This window comes from Malus domestica, chromosome 09 (genome assembly GCF_042453785.1).
Source record: "Malus domestica chromosome 09, GDT2T_hap1".
NCBI lineage: Eukaryota > Viridiplantae > Streptophyta > Magnoliopsida > Rosales > Rosaceae > Malus > Malus domestica.
In genome coordinates, this window is record NC_091669.1 from 6,201,150 (window position 1) to 6,221,726 (window position 20,577).

The 20,577-nt window shown below is 34.2% G+C and overlaps 1 protein-coding gene across 1 annotated transcript; it reads right to left on the minus strand.

Annotated features, from left to right (window-relative positions):
* Positions 1-5,430: 5,430 nt before the first annotated feature.
* LOC103411248 (uncharacterized) lies at positions 5,431-9,244 on the minus strand. Its single transcript, XM_008349893.3, has 6 exons — positions 8,132-9,244; positions 7,731-7,951; positions 7,122-7,344; positions 6,602-6,687; positions 6,180-6,271; positions 5,431-6,043 (listed from the first exon to the last, which is right to left on the minus strand). The coding sequence occupies exons 1-6, from the start codon at positions 8,219-8,221 to the stop codon at positions 5,784-5,786; spliced, it is 972 nt and encodes a 323-aa protein (XP_008348115.1). The 5' UTR covers positions 8,222-9,244; the 3' UTR covers positions 5,431-5,783.
* Positions 9,245-20,577: the final 11,333 nt, after the last annotated feature.

Below are 20,577 nucleotides of genomic sequence, written 5' to 3' on the forward strand. Positions count from 1 at the left end.
ATTTGTACGATGAGCATACACCAAAGTTAATGTGGGTGAGCAAAAATGCATTCCAATACTTTACAAAGATTTTACCTGTATATAATGAAGCGATTAAAATACTTTGCATGCAATAAGTGATTTGGCTGTACAATTATATTGTTTGAATATAGTGGAATTCTCGAAAGAAACTGTGAAATTCTCAGTGCACATAAGGGCAAAGTTTGATAACTTTCTTTGTGTGTGTTGATCATTGGTAAGGGTAGACATTAGGAGGTTCGGTTCGGGTTGAGTCACAGCCCGCTACTCAATTTATTAGGCTCGGGTAGCCTTTATCAAGGGTTTAAATATGCTGGGCTTAACCCACTAGCTATTTATCAATTCCTTAGGACCAAGTCCACACGCCAAATATAAGATCACAAAATCAAGAGCCAATTCAGGGAGCAATGTCTGCAACTATCGATCACAAGATCAAGAGCCATCTTTTGGAAACCATGATTTAATTATATAGTAGCTCTCAACCTATACGTACGATGCAAAAAATAAATAAATAACTCAACAATTATTTGGTTATTATGTAAAACTAGCCACAAGAGAATAATAACGAAATAAAAAATTCTATATTCCACGTAAAGAATTGGGAAGATACGAGTTGTGATTAGCTATTCACTCAAAGTTATTAGAGTGCTCTATTAACTTGACTAGTTTAGGATGTACTTAATGCGACTTCACATATTAAACTCTGAAAAACATTTACGTACTTAATTTAGGATCCATTACACAATGAATAACTTTAATTTCATTTTTTGCTTGTACAAGGCTCGTTATGAAGGTAGGAGTCATATATGGTATATGTAATATACATGAAATTTGAGACAGCAAATATATGGAAATTCTCAACTTAATGGTTGTTGTTTCTAGATCATGTGGTCTTAATATCGAAGGTCTTTTTTGACAAAAAAAAAATATCGAAGGTCTTTGATTTGTAGCTAAAAAAATTCGTTAGTAGGTATAATATACCACTTGGAGAAAATTTCAATCAAATACTTACAAAAACACAGCAACTATTCAGAAGGAAAGCATTTGTTTCTTGTTAGACTTTTTTTCTTCACATAAATGCTTATGTCGTCATTTTTTAAATTACAAATTTGAACAGGACTTCAGTGAACTAATAGTCTAAATTTACAGTCTGATAACATTAACATAAAGCATTTTTCTTGAATTTATCCAGTTGACAAGGCCAGCTAGGAAATGGTTTAGATTTAGTGATATTAAGATTTTGATCACATCCAATGTATTTAGAAAAAACAGAAGAAGAAGAAGAAGAAGAAGAAGAAGAAGAAATTATCTTAGCATGGCATGTGGCAAAGCTGTTCTAATGTCTAAGTGGATCATCAGATTGAATGAAGTATATGAAGTTGCAATACAGCAAATCCATGACCCATCCATGATCAATGTCTCTAGACCCACAAAACCCAGTGGCAAATGCTTGCCCATGAGGGGTGCAATTTTGATGTTTTGGTAGTTGGACTCCAAAAGTCCTTGCTATTTATATCAGTTCATAAAAGTCCTTGCTATTTATATCAGTGCATACACAACATGCGACAACATATGGTTAGTGGTTGCACTTTTGAGATAAAAAAACGACGTGACGTTTCTCTTTTTTTTTTTTTCTTTTTTTTTTTTTTTGGAAAACCGTCGTGACGTTTCTTTGTCTAATAGATAAGATGGAGAAATTTGGGTCTTCCCCACTTTTCAACCAAAGCCACAAGTGGATCACATAGTCGGTTGCACTCAAAAAAGGAGTTCTCAGATTTGTCAATGGGATTGTCTTTAGAAACCACTAACATTCTACATGTGCCATGTGTATATGTTAGTATATTTTAATATAATAATTGACATTGGGGTTCCAATGGGAAAATGATCATCGTCGGTTCTTTTCTTAAGAATTTTAAGGATTTTGTAATCGTGTTCGTTTATCATATATCGTATATCGCAATCGTGTTCGTTTATCGTATTGTCTTTAGAAACCACTAACATTCTACATGTTAGTATATTTTAATATAATAATTGACATTGGGTTCCGATGGGAAAAGGATCATCGTCGGTTTCTTTTCCTAAGGATTTTAGGGATCCCGCAATCGTATTCGTATATCGTACAGTTAATTTTTTTATTAGGTATTATTTATATTTGAATTTTAAATTTTAAATTTTAAATGATTTATGATCGCACGATATACGATGAACGGACACAATTGCGAAATTCCTAAAAAAATGAATCGGCAAGGATCCTTTTCCGTTCCGATGGAATGGAAGCTAGAAGTGGGTTTATAATATATAATTTTATATGCAAAGAATTAGGTTCTGTGCTGTATGGATGACATGACATGGGTAAGGCCATCTCCAACCGAAGGGTCCAGAGGGCCAGAGGGCCGAAAATAGCCCTAAAACCGTCTCCAACCGAGGGCTAGGCCAGAGGGCTCGGGAATCTGGGAGGGCCCCACGGGATCGGAGAGGGCTGGAGGGCTGGAGGGCTGGCTATTTTTTTTTTAATGTTTCTTATTTCTGTCGGTTACAACCGACAGAAATAACATTTTGAATTCAAACTTCCAACGGCTAGCGCCACTAGCCGTTGTAAATCCTTTTTTTTTTTTTTATGAATTTAAACCTTTTTTTTTTCTTTTTTTTTCTATAACTTCCTATAACTTCTATTTTACAAAATTTGTTTCAATTTTTTTTAATTCTATTTTTTTCCTATAACTTATATTTTACAAAATTTGGTTCATATTTTTTTCATATAACTTCTATTTTACAAAATTTGTTTCATATTTTTTTTTTAAATTCCATTTTTTCCTATAACTTCTATTTCACAAAATTTGTTTCATATTTTTTTTAAATTCTAATTTTTTCCTATAACTTCCTAAGCCATTATACAACATTAAATTAAATTAAGTAACATGAAACAACATTAAACAATATGAAACAACATTAAATAACATTAACCGACATAAAAATTATACAACACTAACCAACATGATTTTTAAATAAAATTAAGTTGTAGTTTTTAAATAATAAATTATGTTTGGCCCTATGGCCCTTTGGCCCTATGGCCCTTTGGCCCTCGGTTGGAGACGGTTTTTTTTGACAGGGCTAAAACGAGCCCTCTGGCCCTCTGGCCCTCGGTTGGAGACGGAGGCAAATATGGCCCTGTACTGTTCATTAAAATATTAATATCTTGGAGAATCTTGGAGGGCCAGAGAGCTAAAACGAGCCCTCTGGCCAGCCATCGGTTGGAGATGGCCTAAGAGACAAGTAATCGAGCACTAATGGGATTCAATTACACTCAAAACCCCTAAAATACTCCTACAGTGAGTTATTCGGATCTTCCCCATCTCGAATGTTCAAAACCAGTCTATGGAGTCAAGACTAACCTTCATGCATTTTAATTGTGGTTGTGTGCACTAGGTTTACAAACTAAAGATTTTTTTTTTAAAATCATTCGCCAAAGGATGTCACCATAGATAAAATCGTAGCATATGCCTTTAATTCATGGGTGCAAAGATGGACTATTTCTCCGTGTCATGTCAGTCATTCTTGTCTTTAAAAGTTGAAAATTCAAGAGGGAGAGTGATAGTTTTACAGCGTGCCAACATTCCTTTAAAACTTTAAGCTAGTTAGAATGTTTTGGACTCAATGCAATAGGCACTAGCTACCGAGAGTCATGCCGCGCACCATTCTCATATCTGGTCCCATATGTTAAAAGGTAGAAAATAAAATGTTAGGGTTTTGTGCATGAGTAAATACTTTTACTGACTTAAACTAAAAGCCCCTTTATATGAAGTTAGCATATAGAAATTTCACCAATCACCTAAAAGAGCTTTTGACAATAACACTTTTGATACTCTTAACTACTAGCCCAAACAAATTCTTAAACCTCACCAAAAATGAATATCCCAATGATAATGATAATTCTTTGGTAAATGATTTTCACGCTATTTATTTTTAACAATCTTTGAACTGAGTAAATCGAAAAAAAACTCGTTGAACAATGTTTGTACCATACTTGACCAATCCCGAAACTACTGATCACCGATCAACGTTATACCGTCAAGGACTCAGAAGAGTTTCCCTCCAACCAGGAGGCCAATCACAGCGCAACACGTGTTGACATCAGAAGCCAATCATAGCACGACACGTGTCAACATCATAAGCCAATCACAACACGACACGTGTCAATGTCAGAATGAAACTAGAAACTCTCTTCTATAAATAGGGATCATTCTCTCACAATATTTCCTAATGTCATTTGTACTAAATCATTCACTTGTACTCACTAAAGGAGAGCTTGAACCTATGTACTTGTGTAAACCCTTCACAATTAATGAGAACTCATCTACTCCGTGGACGTAACCAATCTGAGTGAACCACGTACATCTTGTGTTTGCTTCCCTATCTCTATTCATTTACATACTTATCCATACTAGTGACCGGAGCAATCTAGCGAATGTCACAAACTTAACACTTTCTGTTGTACCAAAATCCTCACTGATTTTGTGCATCAACAAACACAATAAAAAAAAATGAGTGCAAAAGTAGAAAAATCTGCATGTCGAACAATTTTATATATTTATTTTACACAATGACACTCACCATTTCATTGTGCCACAAAGCAAAAAAGAAAACGAAAGTTGAAAAATCCGCATGTTGATCAATTTTTTATGTTTTGACACGATGACACCCACCATTTCACTGCGCCACAATTAGAGCATGATTACTGGCAGAGTTATGCTGACTCTAATCCCAAATATAATATAACTTTGTGCAACCAATCTAACTAAAGCAACAACTTACGTCTTATGCGGTGGTTCAATGGACGCGAGCACATAGAATGATATAGAATTGCACCAAGTCAAGGACTCTAGGCAACCTTTAAAGCCATAAAGTGTTTTGGTTGCTTGTTTGGTTTTGGAATTCCATGTTTCCAACTAACAGGATGAACTAGTCAAATTACACAGAGCTACCCTAAACTAATAAAGTGAGGTTTTGGTTGATGCAAGAACCACCAAGGACACTTCTCTTCTCTATTTTTATAATTTATATTCACATTATCCACAAAATCCCTCAACAGGTTTATCCTTCTAGTCGACAGAAGCATTATCTCTCTACGTCTAGAGACTCATCCTTCTTACTTTTCCTTTCTACCAACTTTTTCCAGAGAACAAGTCTAGGGGAGGATCGCAGCTCGCAGCGGTGTTCTCGTGTCATAGAATTCCTACTCATCCAGTACGTATCCTGAGCGCGTCATTAGTATTATAAGTAGCGTGGGATATGCATAGTCGTATGCAACATTCTCTCCCAATATGTTGACAACCCAATGTGGTCAAGAGAAATGACCACACGATAGGGGTAGGCCAATATTAAGAGAAATATTAAAATAAAATTGCAAAGGCATAGAGCAATTTCCTCGTCTCCCCAAAGTTCCATAAACGGTCAAGAGAATATATAATAATTTACACAAACCACTTTAAACTCATGATTCAAAGAGCCTCTCTCTAACCTCACCCGTCTCTACTACATACAAAGTCCCAACAAAAGGAGTCAAAGTCATTCATCACATACTCTCATCTACTGACCTCAAACATGAGCTCAACACTAAAACACCCTAGCAAATAACCACAATCCTTAATCAGCCTCATCGGCTAATTAAACTCCAAAACAAAAGGTTAACGAAAACCAAATTATCCGAAAAGAGGAGTTTAGCGGTCCATCACTTTCACTTTCAAGTGAAGGAGTTTTTTTTAAACTTAAAGGTAGTGGCACTGGCCACGCCTAATAGCTGTGAAATAGTTGAAGTCATGGTGCTTGACCCTAAGCTGCTTTAGCCAAGAATCCGCCACGCTCAATAGCGACATGAGCCTCTCTTGGTCCTTTCCACAATTGCCTGATACCCACACATTTCCTTGCATCTTGTAAGTGGCCAAACCAAATGGAGGGAGAGAGATGCCTTCCCCTTTCTTACGCTTCTGTTGCTCGTTGCTCTCAATATCATCCTCAAGGTCCATGTCTACATATCGTGCATATCAGGCGTGTAAGTAAATATCGTGCATATACATAGCTATCGAAGAACTTAGATATTTATGGTGAAAAAGGCTTTAGCATGGAAACAAAACTAAAGCGAAATGGACTTGGAGAATAAATACCTTGAAAAGAAGATGAAAGGGTGTGGTAAGTGAGGAAGGATGTGGACAGATCCTTGATAGTCCTTCCCATTGGAATGTGATAAATTGGATACCTGAAAATAATCACATCAACAAAGTTAAATAACTTTTGCTTTATCCTAATAAGGAAGCATGCTCGTCTGTGTAAATCACGGTCATTTAGATGCAGTATTTATTCTCTACAACGTGTAATTATAACCGACGTCGGAGTGATTTTCCAAAAATGTTGCACATTCAGTGCTTTCACAAGCAACAAAACAATAAAGTTAAGTAGCATGCTCAAGACAAATTGCACGCTTTACTCTGATTCTATTTGGGTAATTATTTGGGTGTCACATCACATGTTAAGGCATAAGAGAGAGAGAGAGAGAGAGGGAGAGAGAGAGAGAGAGAGAGAGATGTACCAAGCAACAGCCATCCAACTAGCTGGTGAGAGATCAACACTCCTTAATGACATCAAGCCAGGGTATCTTTGAGCTAACGAATTGATCTGAAAGCATATAACGCACAAAGTGTCAATCAAACCGACATACTTTTAGTATGCGTATAACAATATGGAGTCTGAGAAACTAACAAGCATAAGTGGTCACGATCGTCCAAAAAATTAGAACCTCATATCTTGAAACGTATTATATAATTTTCTTCTTAGACAGAAAGAGTCAAAAAGGTAAAAGAACAACCAAAGTAAGAACATGTTCTCAAGAAGAGAGAGATGGACTTGAACATATCAAGGTCAAAAGTTTAGATACCTAAACAGGAGAAAGTAATCCTGCGACTATAACAAACCCATTAATTTATTACTACTACCAAGTTTAATCAGATATGACCACAAATCAAACCGGAAAAAAAAAAAAAAACGGGAGAATTAGAAGGGCACAACAAAGTAAGGGTTGCATAAGAGGAAAATGAACAACAAAAGGATACCTTATCCATTAGAGGAACTCTTCCATAGGGAGTTGATCTCTCAAAATACTCAAAATATCGGTACCCTAATCTATCATTCACATGCCAGAGATTGTCTTGCTCGAACCCGCCATCTTCCGAAGAGCATCCATCCGATCTCCACAACTTATCACTTTCACTCTCAAAGCTGCACGAATCGCTAAACGAATCCCTAGTCTCGCAGTCGCCCGACTCGGCCTCTTCCCTGAAAAAATTGATTTGAATGTGATTCTGCCATTATAGCAACTTTACAAAGACAGTTACCCTTTTTGCTAGTAAATTACACGAAATTACAATAAGTAAAACTGCATCCGATGGCGATGGGCATAGAACCACCAAATCAACGTAGTCCAACTAACCCATATCAGAATCTTAGCATTTGGATTGTCTACAACAATGCACAACCAAAACTTAATTGATTCAATATCGGTTTTAAGCCAATTCAAACCAGCATTTACAAATTCGATCACCGCAACAATCAGGTTGCGAAAATCAAGCATACACAGCTACTACAAAGTACAAATGCAATATAATTGCAACATTTTAACCCGAAAAGCGAAATTACATGTGTGAAACCTGAAATATTGATACCTGAAGCTATTCACAGATGAATTGCTAGTGAAAATTTGGATAGCAGAGAGGTAAGGCACATAGTACTGCACAAGGGTCTCGCCGCTGTCCATGGCGATCGGAACTCCGGCGCCATAAGCACTCCATTCATCATAGCAATTCCAGAGATCACTCAATGTGAAATACTCAACCTTTTCTCTCTCCCATGGATGCCATAGCCGATTGAGGTTCCTCATCTCAGACTGCAACACAATCAGCGGCAACACCAAACGTCCAAAAAAAAACAAAAATCAGCATGCAAATTGATCAAAAATCATTCATTCAAAAACAACCCAGAAACAGAAAATCAGGCTGCAGCTCAATCAGCAATACAAAATCAGCTTGCAAATTGATGAAACAACCCTAAACAGTAAATTACAAACCTTGGGTAGGAATTGGGGTCGGAGCACCGGGGTTGTACAATGGAGGAAGCAGTCAAGGTTTGATTGCATTGACCCTTTGTCCAAAATCATTTCTTTTTCTTTACTCTGTAATTCTAGAGAGAGAGAGAGGGAACGAGAGGTGTAGAGAGAGAGAGAGGGGAGAGAGAAAATTTGAGTTTTTCGCTCACCCAGAATCAGAGAGAGAAAACAAATGTTTCTCTCACCCCAACCCGGAAAACAGAACGAGCCTTCTAAAAGAGAGAAAAAAACAGAGAGAGAGAGAGAGAGAGAAAGAGAGGAGAGGAGAGAGAAAGCGAGAGAAACGGGAAAGAGGGAAGAGAGACTGAATGTCGGGATTAGATTTCCCTTGACAAGTGAGAGAAAAATGGGAAATGGGCCTACTAAAGAGTTCTATTTTTTAACGTTTGGACACAACAATTCACGGGCGAGTCTTCGCACCTCTGTTTTTTTCTCTTCACAGATAAGAGTCTTCGCTGGCAATGCTATCAATTCCCAACGGATTTCCGTTCGCCGGAGAATTCAAATTCCGGTCAATCCTCCGGACACGGAATTATCCCCCTGTTTTTTCGGGTTTTTGTAATCGCTTTTCTCTCTTCACCAACCTTAAAGAAAACTCAAGCCCTTTGATAGTCACGACAATTCAACGTTAAACCTTGAAGCTAAATCAATCCCACAAATCAAAATTACAAAAATCCCACAAAAAAAAAAAAAAAAAAAACCTGCCTTTCAATCGAATTTTCCCGAGAAAATGACAGAAAAGTTTTAGAAAACCAAAACAAAAAGAGCTGAAAACCAAGTTTTCTGTGCGAGAGATTTCTGGGTTTTTGTAGTTTTGGAACCAAAGACACGATTTTGTAACAGAACTGCGAGAAAATGATTCAACTTTCCCGGAAAAGCAGAGAAAGCAAAGGAAAAAGGACAAACAGAGAGTAAGAGAGGGAGGGAGGGAGGAAAGAAGGAATCGGAGAAAATAGCAACTGAGCTAAAGAGCGAGATTTTGTAGAGATAAAAAGCAGAGAAATGGATTTGGATACCAACAATAATTAAGGCATCAGAATACCAGATTTATTGTTTATCAGACTCATCTGTCTCAATCAAAGGTCCCTCCTCCCTCTAAAAATATAAACCATATAAATTTATGAATTTTCTTTCCTGATGCTTATATTTTTAATTTCCCTGGATTTTTTTTTTGGAGACAGATTCTCTGCCCGTCTTCTTTCTGTGCCCTCTCGTGCCTTCCTATTTAGTGTCGTCACTTTTAAGCAACGTCAATATTTTATATTAATTTTTTTATTGAGATAGCAAAAATGAATAGTAATATAAAATGTTGATGTGTCTTAACTCTGACCACACAAACAGAAGGGCCACGTCAATATTTTATATTAATTTTTTTATAGAGATAATAAGACAAAAATGAATAGTAATAAAAAATGTTGACGTGTCTTAACTCTAACCACACAAACAGAAGGGCATGATAAGTGGGAGGACAAAGAATCTGCCTCCTTTTTTTTTATCCTAATTTTGCTGGATATTAAGATATCTTTTTTAGCATTTTTTAAAGAGATGTCAAAAGATAAATATCAAATATTAATTTGATGGATGATGTGATAATGTCATATTTTCTTTCTTTTTTCAATCGATGTGTTTTTTTTTTTTTGTTATAAATGATATTTAAATGACCTATTTTTAAAATAAATTAGTTAAAATAAATTTTCAAAATCTATAATTGATTCATTAATGGAATCCACACAGTAAAATAATTAAAAATTATTTGACATCATCTTTTTTCATATGTCAATCCACATAGGATTGATATATCGGTTAAAACTTGCTCCTACCTTCAAATTTTCAATCGTCGGATCAGATGAATTAAAGAATATCAAAGGACAAAAATTAACAAGGAGTGTGTGAGAAGTAAAAATAAGTATATGGATAACACACCCTATCTTTAATACAATCCAGTACGAGAAGACGAGTTTTGGTATAAATAAAATGTTATTTATTTAGACCGAAATGTCATGAATTCGAATCGTGATAACAATTCTTTGGTTCATAATATTGCCAAATAATGTCGAAACTCTTTATCTTATTTTAACCGAAAATTAATATGTTTTTAACTGAAAAACAGTTTTACAAGTAGAATTATGGATTTATTTTTTGGCTAAGATAAGATCATAAAATTATTTATGTAAAAAAAAAGAACTCTTATTAGCACCTCAAAAATTTCATTCTACGCTCTTCTGTAATTTTTTTTTAATTATAAAAAGTTTAGAGTGCATAATGAAATTTTTAAAGTGTTAATAACAATTCAAAAAAAAAACCCTCAAAAATTGAGCGGAGTAAAATTAATGCATTTATCTTCTTTTTTTTCACATAAATTAATGCATTTATCACTACACCACATTCAACAATAAGTTATGAAGATTTCTATAACTTCATTAGTGGCCAATCTCAACCTAGGAGTTTGTATTCGTGTTTTTCATCATCAAACAGGATGGATTTGCGCGGCTTAAACGTGACCAAAAACAATAAGAATATAAAATGTTGACGTGGTTTAACTGTGACCGCACAAATAAGAGAAGATAAAAATGGCACCCAAACAGAAGGGCAGACAATCTGCCTCCGTTGCTTTGGTGAAGGCTGCCAAGAGACAGCACCACCACCAACGCAACACTCTTAAGAACCACCTTCTAGTCTCACCGTTCTTTTTTTTTTCCTTTGTAAATATCTCACAATTTATTCTTATATGCTTAAATTAGAGATTCCGCCATTTCCAACTTCTAAAATTATGGACCCAAAAAGTTGCAAGTATTATCTCTCTTTTAGGAAGAAAGTGCAATCAATTTATCACTACATCCCATAATTGCATCATTTTATTTTATGCCGATAAAATAAAATAAGTAGTAATATCATCGCATGTCCCCTAACACAATAAAGAAATAAAATAGTCCAATCCTTCTACACTTTTCATATCATATTAAATTTATGTTTATAATGTCGACAAAAACTTATCATTTTTGTTTAGAATGTGAAGAAATTGACAAGAAAATATGGACTTTAGGCCTAGGAGAGCAAGACTTAGAAGGCGAATCATACCTTCTCCAATTGAATTAATTTGTAATTATTTTATTAATACTGTTTTTGTTCCATAGCTGCAGAACATTAACTAGTTAATTTCACTTATTAATAATATTATTTCCTATCACAGTCATAGTCACAGCTGCAAGGCAAACTAAGGTTCGAGGAGAAGAAGCAAATCTTGGCATTTGGGAAACCGCGTGAACGTAACAACACCACCACTGTCACAAAATAATAGGTAAAATACGAAGACGTAGAATGTCTGTAACTCCCCTTCCGGCTTTAATATACAGAAGCAATTAGCTGTGAGTATATATTATTTAAGGGTTTTTTTTTTGGTCAGCAATTACTCAACAGTATGAACAAGTAGATAGATATCCAGCACAGCGTTGATGTGGGAATGAGTTGATCTTGAGATTGAAAATGAGAGTGGGTCCCTTCCAGTTTGACGAGTAGCTTGATGGCATTGTGTTTTGTAGGTGATAAGTCTGACAGTGATGTGTATGAACATGTAGGAGATCATATGCATCCGAATTTTGTGCAGATAATAACAACACAAAAGATTAAGACACTTATTTAATCTTAGTTTAGAAGACAGTTTTGGGGTGTGATGTGTCGTTTTGGCAACATGTTTCACGCTTTCTATGCTTCCTTTTTGAATAAAAAAAAAGAGGGTCACTTTTATCTCATTTTCTTCAGTTACCTTTGTACTATTTCAAACCTAGAATTAGCTTAATTAACCTAATGGATGGCTCGGAATGATGATTTGATATTAGCGATATTTAATTTTCACTCTGCTAAAGAGAAAATCTTGATTACTGTGTTAACATGTGAACTTAGAACTAAGCATAGTATTAAAGTAATTGAAATCATGATGGAGGCTAGCTAAACCAAAGCTTTATAGTTGTTATTTGTTCAGAAAAGTTGTTGGTGATATCACATTAAGCACGACTTGAGTCTTTAAGTTAGTAGGGCACAACTCCATCCAATATATACGTAACAAATCAACTTATCTCACTTTGAAAAAATCTCGAGTTCAAATCATATAGATAATGATTGTGCGATGAATAATGAATAATATAAGCAACCTCAATGGATTGTCACATCTCTCTTCTAAGGATTCAGATGCTAAATTCAAAGTAAAATTTTGAAGAATTACTACCATTGCTCTGGCTGAAGTAAAAATGAAGATCTGTCGCACTTTCGGTGTCAATGAGGTTTTATAATAAATTAATTACTGAATTTCTCTGCAATATTTTTGTGACATGTCGTGGTTACAGAAGAAGAAAATGACACCAGGGATGCATTTGTAAGTCTGCAACTGCAAGGTAGTGGTGCCACGTCTATCTGTAGAACTTTCTCGTAATGTCACTGTATTTATACATGGGAAGATTTGGATCCTTGCCGGATCCCCTTCCTGCGGATTTTAGGAATCAACACACGTAGACCGTTGATAAAAAATCGTGCGATCACAATTAAATATTTTTTATATTTTTTAAAGTAAAGCAATCTCGTTTTACGTGAAAAATATAAAAAAAATTAGAGCCGCACGATTTTTAATCAACAGTCAACGTGCATTGATCTTTAGGATCCCCAAGGCGAGGATCCAAATCCTGCCTTGGATTTATTTTCGAACAATATTTAGCTACTAAAATATGAGTAGAAACTTCTACTCAAAATTTCTCAAAATTGTTAGTTGTCAATTTATAGAACTTTATGTTTATAAGCAGAACTGTTCATATTATAAATCACTATATAAATATCGCCCCTGCAACAAATCAATTAAAACTAGAGTTGTTTAGTTATCAAACTATTTAAAAACAAATGAACGGTATTAATAAAAGCATTATGAACCGTCTATATATTTGCTATAGATTGACTAAACGACCTTAATTTTATTTAATTTTTGCAGAGATGATTTTTATAATGTGATTCATAGTATGAACAGTTCTGATCATAAACACAAAGCTCTGCGAGTAAAACACTAAGAATTTTGAGTATGAGTTCTTACTCATCTTTGAGTAACCAAGTATTGTTCTTTATTTTTAGGTACCTCCTCAGAAAGCGATCTGGATTCCTCCTAATCCACCAAATCAGAGAATCTGTGCCATTAAAATTTGATCAAACATCTACAAACAAGGACCCACTTTAAAAGTTATAATAATTTCAACCATTGAATTAATTTTCAATGGTATGAATTATCTGATTTGGTGAATTAAAAAGAAAGGATCCGAACATGATTCATTTCCCACCTCCTCCATTACTAAACAGTATCAGAAGCAAGCAACCTGCTCCAAAGGGGACCCATCTGCAACATGTTTTTTCTGCATATTTATTTGATGTGGTCTTCCACCTGTACATATATCACGATAATATTCTGGAAAAGAAAACAAATCCTAGTTGCCCCCACTTCATGAGTCTACCGTCTGCTAGCTAACAAGAACAAAATAAAGTGTTGCCGAATTGTTTGAAACTGAAATACACAAGTAACCAAGATAAGTGTTGCCTGTAACAAACACTAGCTAACAAGAACAAGCTACTTCCAACATTGTTTAAGGAAGTTAATTAAGGGATCCTAGATGATGATTAATTTCTGAAAACTACATATATATATATATATAATAATAAGAAAATGGATGACACAGACTTACAAGTTTATTGTTTCAATCATGTGATCGGTTTTGAATTGAAAGATATGTACAACTGTGTTGCTAAGAGCACTTCCTACGTGGTGGAGGCCTTCTAGGGCTATCCACTATGCTATCCACCCAACAAGCAGTAATTGCTCTTAATGAACAGTAACCGTCTTTTGTATCTTCACCTCTACACTGAATAGCCCTGACAATTGGTAATAAAATATTACTACTTTATTTATTTATAATATAATACAAAATAATTGGGGGTTGGATTTGGTGATTTTGGGGGTTATCTTTGTCCAAATCCGAAATTCACCTAAACCCAAGTCCAGGTTGCAGGGCCGAAGTCGGCGTCCCTCCGTCTCCCTCCTTGTGCTACTACAGCAACCTCAACGACGTTTCCCCCGCCCGCCGCCTGCAACTCCTACATCTGGAGGTAAATTTGGGGGTCGGTTTCAATGAATTTAGGAGTGGGATTTGTTCAAATCTAAATTCCCCAGACCTAGGTCTCCAAACCCAACGCCTTCACAAAATGGATTGCTATTTGGTTTTTGCTCGATTAAATACTGCAATTTGGTGCGAATCTGAAGATTCGACATAATTTTTTTTGTCGAAGCAGGTAGCTAGAGAAGATGGGGAGGATAAACTGACAGAAAAAATATAAAAAAGGCGGCTGACGTCAGCCCACGTCAAACTGCCTTCGGGCGCTTGGGCCGTCACGAATCCATGGGCCTCTCCCTCGGGCCCGCTTGGGCTCGCTCGCTAGCCAACATTGGGCTTTCTCCCTCAAGCAATCAAGCCCTATTCTGCATCATGTCCCTCAAGCACGAGCTCCCGCTGGAGCTGCACTAAAAGTTGATAAGAGAGTACATTTCATTGAATTATTTTTTTGGAATTTTAACGAAAAGTTTTCGGTACTGTTCATTTTAATGAAAAATCACATTTTTACACTAAAAAGTCAATTCTCGTACTTTTCACTTTACCCTTTATTTTGTCCTTATCGTAAAAACTCAAAGTTTTCAAGCCATTTTCATTAGTTTTCCTTTATTTTTTAGGAAGAGCTTGCATTAATTTTATATGAGTAATGCTAAAGAGATCAATTTTTTTTAGAGTAATGCTAGGGAAACTAAATTTAGAAACTAAATGATGTGTCACCAATAACAAATAAACACATTAATCAACACTAAGTAATAATCTAGTTATCAACTTCTATGTCATTTAGTTTACAAAATTTAGTCTCTCTAGCATTACCCAAATTTTTAACCCAAATTTGCAAATCAAATGATGTGTTTATAGATGATTAGATTATTAATTAAATATCGATTAACGTACTTATTTTTTATTATTGATATATCATTTGATTTAAAAATTTTGTTATTCCTAATATTATTCATTTTCTATACCAAATGAGTTTTATTGTTTCAGGATTCTTGGAATTAAATAGAAACCATCATTGGAATTGATGTAACAACACATCTGCCCAACCCTTGCAGATTGCAATTGTAAGATTTTTGACTGAGCATCTTCGATTAAAATATTAAATTTAGCTTGTTTCATTTGATCTCTGGCATGACGATTTGAAGTTAGATATTAAATCTTCTTCTTTATAAAGGATGTGCCAAATTATTATTTTACCCTAAAAAGTCAATTATGGTACTATTACTTACAACATCTTTTTATCCTTTTGATTAAAACTCAAAGTTTTCAAGTCATTCTCATTAGTTTTCCTTTTAAAAAAACACTTGGGACATTAGGCGTCAATTCAACTTCAAATAAAACTCATCGATCGAAAGAAATTTGCTATCTTTTTAAAGAAAACTAATGAAAATGGCTTGAAAACTTTGAGTTTTAAAGATAAAAACAAAATAAAATGTAAAGTGAATAGTACTGTGATTGATTTTTTAGTGTAAAAATATGGTTTTTCGTTAAAGTGAACAGTACTGGGAGTTTTTCGTTAAAGTTTCCATCTTTTTATCCTATTTAGCACTTTTGATGTTTCTTTTGGATATGGTCTAAAATATTTGATTTAGCAGCCAGTCGTGATGCTTCGATCCTAAACCCATTAATTGACAATAAATTCTACTTAAGTTCTCTTTCAAATTGTTGCATTATACATGCCCGACGCTCTGTAAATGTCGTGGCATATAGATTGACCAAGTTGGCTTTGTTCTTTGAACTTGAATCTTTTTTGTTTATATAACCTCTGGATCTTATCTGTGAGGTTCTTTTGGAAAATTGCAATGCTTGATTATCAATAAAATAATTTTGTTTCATCTCGAAAAAGTGTTTGATATAGCGATATTTATCTTCAACTTATCACAAGATATATCACACATTCAAATATGTTGGAAAATATTAAAGTTAGTAATTTGGTTTATTTTTATGCTAGGGTTGTTTGGTATTTACGTATTCTATCACATGAATTATATATGGCTGTCACACGATAATTATATTACATACATGTAAGTATTATAACAAAACTCATGATTTTGCTTACTTTCATATTATTTATCAGGGTTTAATATTGTTTTCTTGTTTGTTATCAATTAGGTCTTTATACATACACCCTCTAACTATTTTGTGAAAATATGTAGTCCTTTGATTATGTAGCCGTCTTGGCAATTTATAGTCTTCTTTCTTTATTTTGTAGTCTTCTTTCTTTATTGTAGCCAGGGAAATAAGAATATGAATATGTATGTTTGTTCTTCATTTTCCGTCCTTTCAAAATTTTCAACTACATTCTCCAGTCCTCCTTTCAAGAAAGAATAAATTTAATTTGTTTCTCTTTATTTTTGGAGCTGAACTGTTGGAATTGTTGGATTTCATGCCAAAGAAAAAAATTCTCAAAAGATTGTAAATTCAACCAGATTCTGTATTATAAAGGCATATATCTTGTATTAACTGGCTGAAATTGCAGTCTGATTAATTTGTACATAAATCTGAGCTAAGCAAGCATCAACTAGAAGCCTTTAACAGATTTTGTGATGAGTTTAAATCAAAACCCGGATTCTTTTCCCACCTAGCTAGCTTGCATGCAACATACATACAATGGAGGACAAAGCTTTATAATTATTATGATATTATATACGGCTCTCCATTTTTCATAGGGTTTTTATCACAAGATGTACTTTCCTCACTGGCTCCTGCCAACCCAGTCACATGATCAGCTTCTAGGAGCTTCGGATTGTTGAAGAGAAAGGGATTTTTCTGTAATTTTTGTAAGAAAGTTACAGGAGATAATTGGGTGGGGAAACTATACGGAGGTGGGGGTCGCGGGCCGGTGGGAAGGTGGGGAAATTGGAGGGAAAGAGGAGAAAGTGGTGGATGTGGTTTTTATTTTGTTTATTTTTTTTTTCTCTTCCTATTTTGTTTTTATGGATTTTAGATTTTTAAATAATTTTAAAAAATCATTATCTTTTGTATAATTTTTGTTGTTGATGTCTTTTGTATAATTCACTAGGCATTATATTATTAAATTTGTGGACTCTATATCTGTATCATATCAAAACTTAAACAAAATAATTAAATTAAAAGAAATTTTTATATATTTTATAATATTAACACGATAATTAATATTAAACTATAAAATAATAAACAATTCATGAAGAATCTCATTTTGAGAAAATTTTCTTAAAATTTCTTTTAAATTAATGTACAGTAATAAAATTTAGAGATAATGTCAATCTCTATTGAAGTCGATACACTAAACAAAAAGAGAGATCAATTTCAAGAATCTATTTTAATAGAAGTCTTTTCCATATATATTGCATCAATCATTCATTGTGATAACTTTCTGACTCTGATTGAAAGTCAAACTGAGGTGCATTTGATTTGATTTTCATAGGCCATTAGAGGAGCACTTTGAAAGGGAATTATACCATTTATATAAAAACAAAATAGTTGGCCAAAGTGGTCAGTGCCAAAACGTTGTAAGATTTCTGGTTCGTTCGAACTTAAAAAATTATATATACTCAGGAAAGAGAAAAAAATATAAAAGGGCAGCAAGCTTGAGAAGTGGGGAAGAAATAAGAAAGAAAAAAAATTAAAAGAGAAGTACCAAAAGTTTTTGTCTATTTAATTTATTTTAAGTGGTTATCGGAGATTGTTTAGGTGGTTAGTTTTTTTCTTTTCCAACGCATTGCATTTAAATTTTAAATTCTCATCTTCTCATTATTTAAATAAATTTAGTATAAATTATATCATTTGTTAATTTTTTATTTTCATATTTCATAGAATTAAAAAACTTTTTAGTGTAATATAATATATATTATCTTTGATAAAAAAAGTAATATAATATATATTAGGTCCGTCATCAGCAAGTAGACTGTCTCTTTATGGCCCTGCATTAAAGTTGAATGGTTAGGCCATCTCTAACTGATCCGGCCAGAGAGTCATAGGGTTAAAAATAGCTCGAAATGATACGAAAATCGTCTCCAACCGAGAGTTAAGTCAAATGGCTCGTGAGCCCCACTGGGCCAAAAACACCATATCAAGCCAACTAGCTGGACCAAATGAGCCAGCCAACCCTGGGCTAGCCCAAAGTTTGAATAGCAACAGCTAGTTAACGCCAGGTTACCGTTACATTTGAATTTTTTTTTTCAGACAAAATTTTAAAAATAAAAAATTCTAATTTTTTTCCTATAAATACCTAAGTCATTCATACACCATTTCTCACATAATTTTCACCATTCAATACTATTTTACTTCATTTTATTTCAATTCTTCACATTCTATATTAATTCAATTAAAATAATAAATTATGCAACCATATTAATTCAATTAAAATAATAAATTAAAATAAGGTAGTTTAATTTAAGTAAAAATATTAATTCAATTAAAATAATAAATTATGTTTGGCCTATATCCCTTTGGCCCCATCGATTGGAGATGGTTTTGTCACAGGGCTATGTTTGACCTATGACCATTTGGCCCCCTCGGTTGAAGATGGTAAGAAATATAGCTTGACACTGTTCATTAAAATATTAATTTCTTGGATGGCTATAGAGCTAAAGAGAGCCATCTGGCCTTCTTTCGATTGGAGATGGCCTTAAGTAGTAGCCAAGAGGATCCTCGCCGGATCCTCTTTGTGAGGATTCTGGAGATCCTCCAATCATATCTATTCATCGTACATTGTGCGGTCAGAAATTATTGTAATTTTTTATTATTTAATATTGAATATAAACAGTACCTGACAAAAACTGACACACGATGAACGGATGTGATTCGAAGATTCTCGAGATCCTCACTCAAGTAGTAGTAAGCTAGCTGCTAGTTGGGGGTTGGGAAAACAAATCCTCCTTCAATCTTCCAAATTGTGAAGTGTATATGTAACTGCTCCTTGTTGGGTGTTTGGTATAGGTGACTTCTTTTTAGGGGTGTGTACTTCTCACATACCCCTTGATAATTTTTGTCCATTGATCTTCTTCAATTCATCCAATCTGAAGGCCGAAAAGTAAAAATGTGTGTGAGAAGTAAAATGAGGTGTGTGAATATCACAACCTTTATATATATATATATATATTTCTGTTTGAGTTATATTCTATACATGAAGCAAAATGTTTCTACCTTCTAAAATCAAATTTTCAAATAACTCATCACTTTGGTCTCTGATATTTAAAATCAATATAACTGGTTTTTGAGATTGTCCACCGTCAATCATTCTGGTCATTCTGTGATAAGTCTTCGTTAAATTCAAGATATTTTTGTCAAATCAATCCCTCCCTTCAAACTGGTGATTTCTTCAATTTAATAAAGATTTTTCACAGAATGACCAAAATGATTAATAGTGTACAATCCAAAGAGCACTTCTATCGAGTTTAAATCTCATTGACCAAAGTGAGAAGTTATGACAATCTCATGGACCATTTTGGCTAAAAAATCTAAAAGAAATTCAATATACAATTACTTCATTTTGAAGGGACAAATACCTAAGATTTCATGATCATAAAAAAATTCTCTATAGTTAAGAAGAAAATAATTGATACCTAAAAAATCATATCATGACACGGAAGAGGCTAGGTGTGTTTAAGTATACGGTGGTACTAAATTTTATTACTAGTAGTCACTTGCTACTAAAGTTTAGCAGTATTGTTTCCTATTTGTAAGTGGGAGTCCAAATCGCCCACTTCTTTTGTGTAAAGAAATAAAGTTAGACAATCACGTTTCATGCTAGTAAGTATAAATATTTTGGTTATTTATTTCGACTAAATTTTTTGGGGAGAAAAAGTGAGCGGCTATTATTTCAACTAAAATGAACAAATATGTAACTGTATAAAAAAATCTAAATTGAACAAATATATAATTGCATGGGGCAACAAAAACAAGAAGTGCAGACTTTACGTACGCATAGACAACACATGGTTGATAGTGCATCAATATTAAGCAATTGTCAAAACCGTAGGACAATAATGTCAAAGTCAAGTGGCGATTGCACTGATAGATTTAACTTACAAAGGTAACACAATTACAAAAAAAGTTAACAATGAAATAATAGGATCTATGTTGAGGCCCTATTTTATCGACTCATGTGGTAAAAAGTTGTGAATCGTAACACAGTGGTGAAGTCTCCGCCATCTTTTGGCATGCTACTTTCGCACGCAAGAGACCAAGATTTTGACGGGGATATCTGGGAAATGAAGTTGGGGTAACTTGAGAGAGAGAGAGAGAGAGAGAGAGAGAGAGAGAATGGATTAAATAGCTTGAGTTTCTTGT

Coding starts and splice junctions, on each gene's coding strand:
- LOC103411248 (XM_008349893.3), bottom strand. CDS start 8,221: ATGATTTTGGACAAAGGGTCAATGCAATCAAACCTTGACTGCTTCCTC. Junction 7,952..8,131: donor GACCCCAATTCCTACCCAAG/GTTTGTAATTTA, acceptor ATTGTGTTGCAG/TCTGAGATGAGGAACCTCAA. Junction 7,345..7,730: donor TCATCTGTGAATAGCTTCAG/GTATCAATATTT, acceptor CAATTTTTTCAG/GGAAGAGGCCGAGTCGGGCG.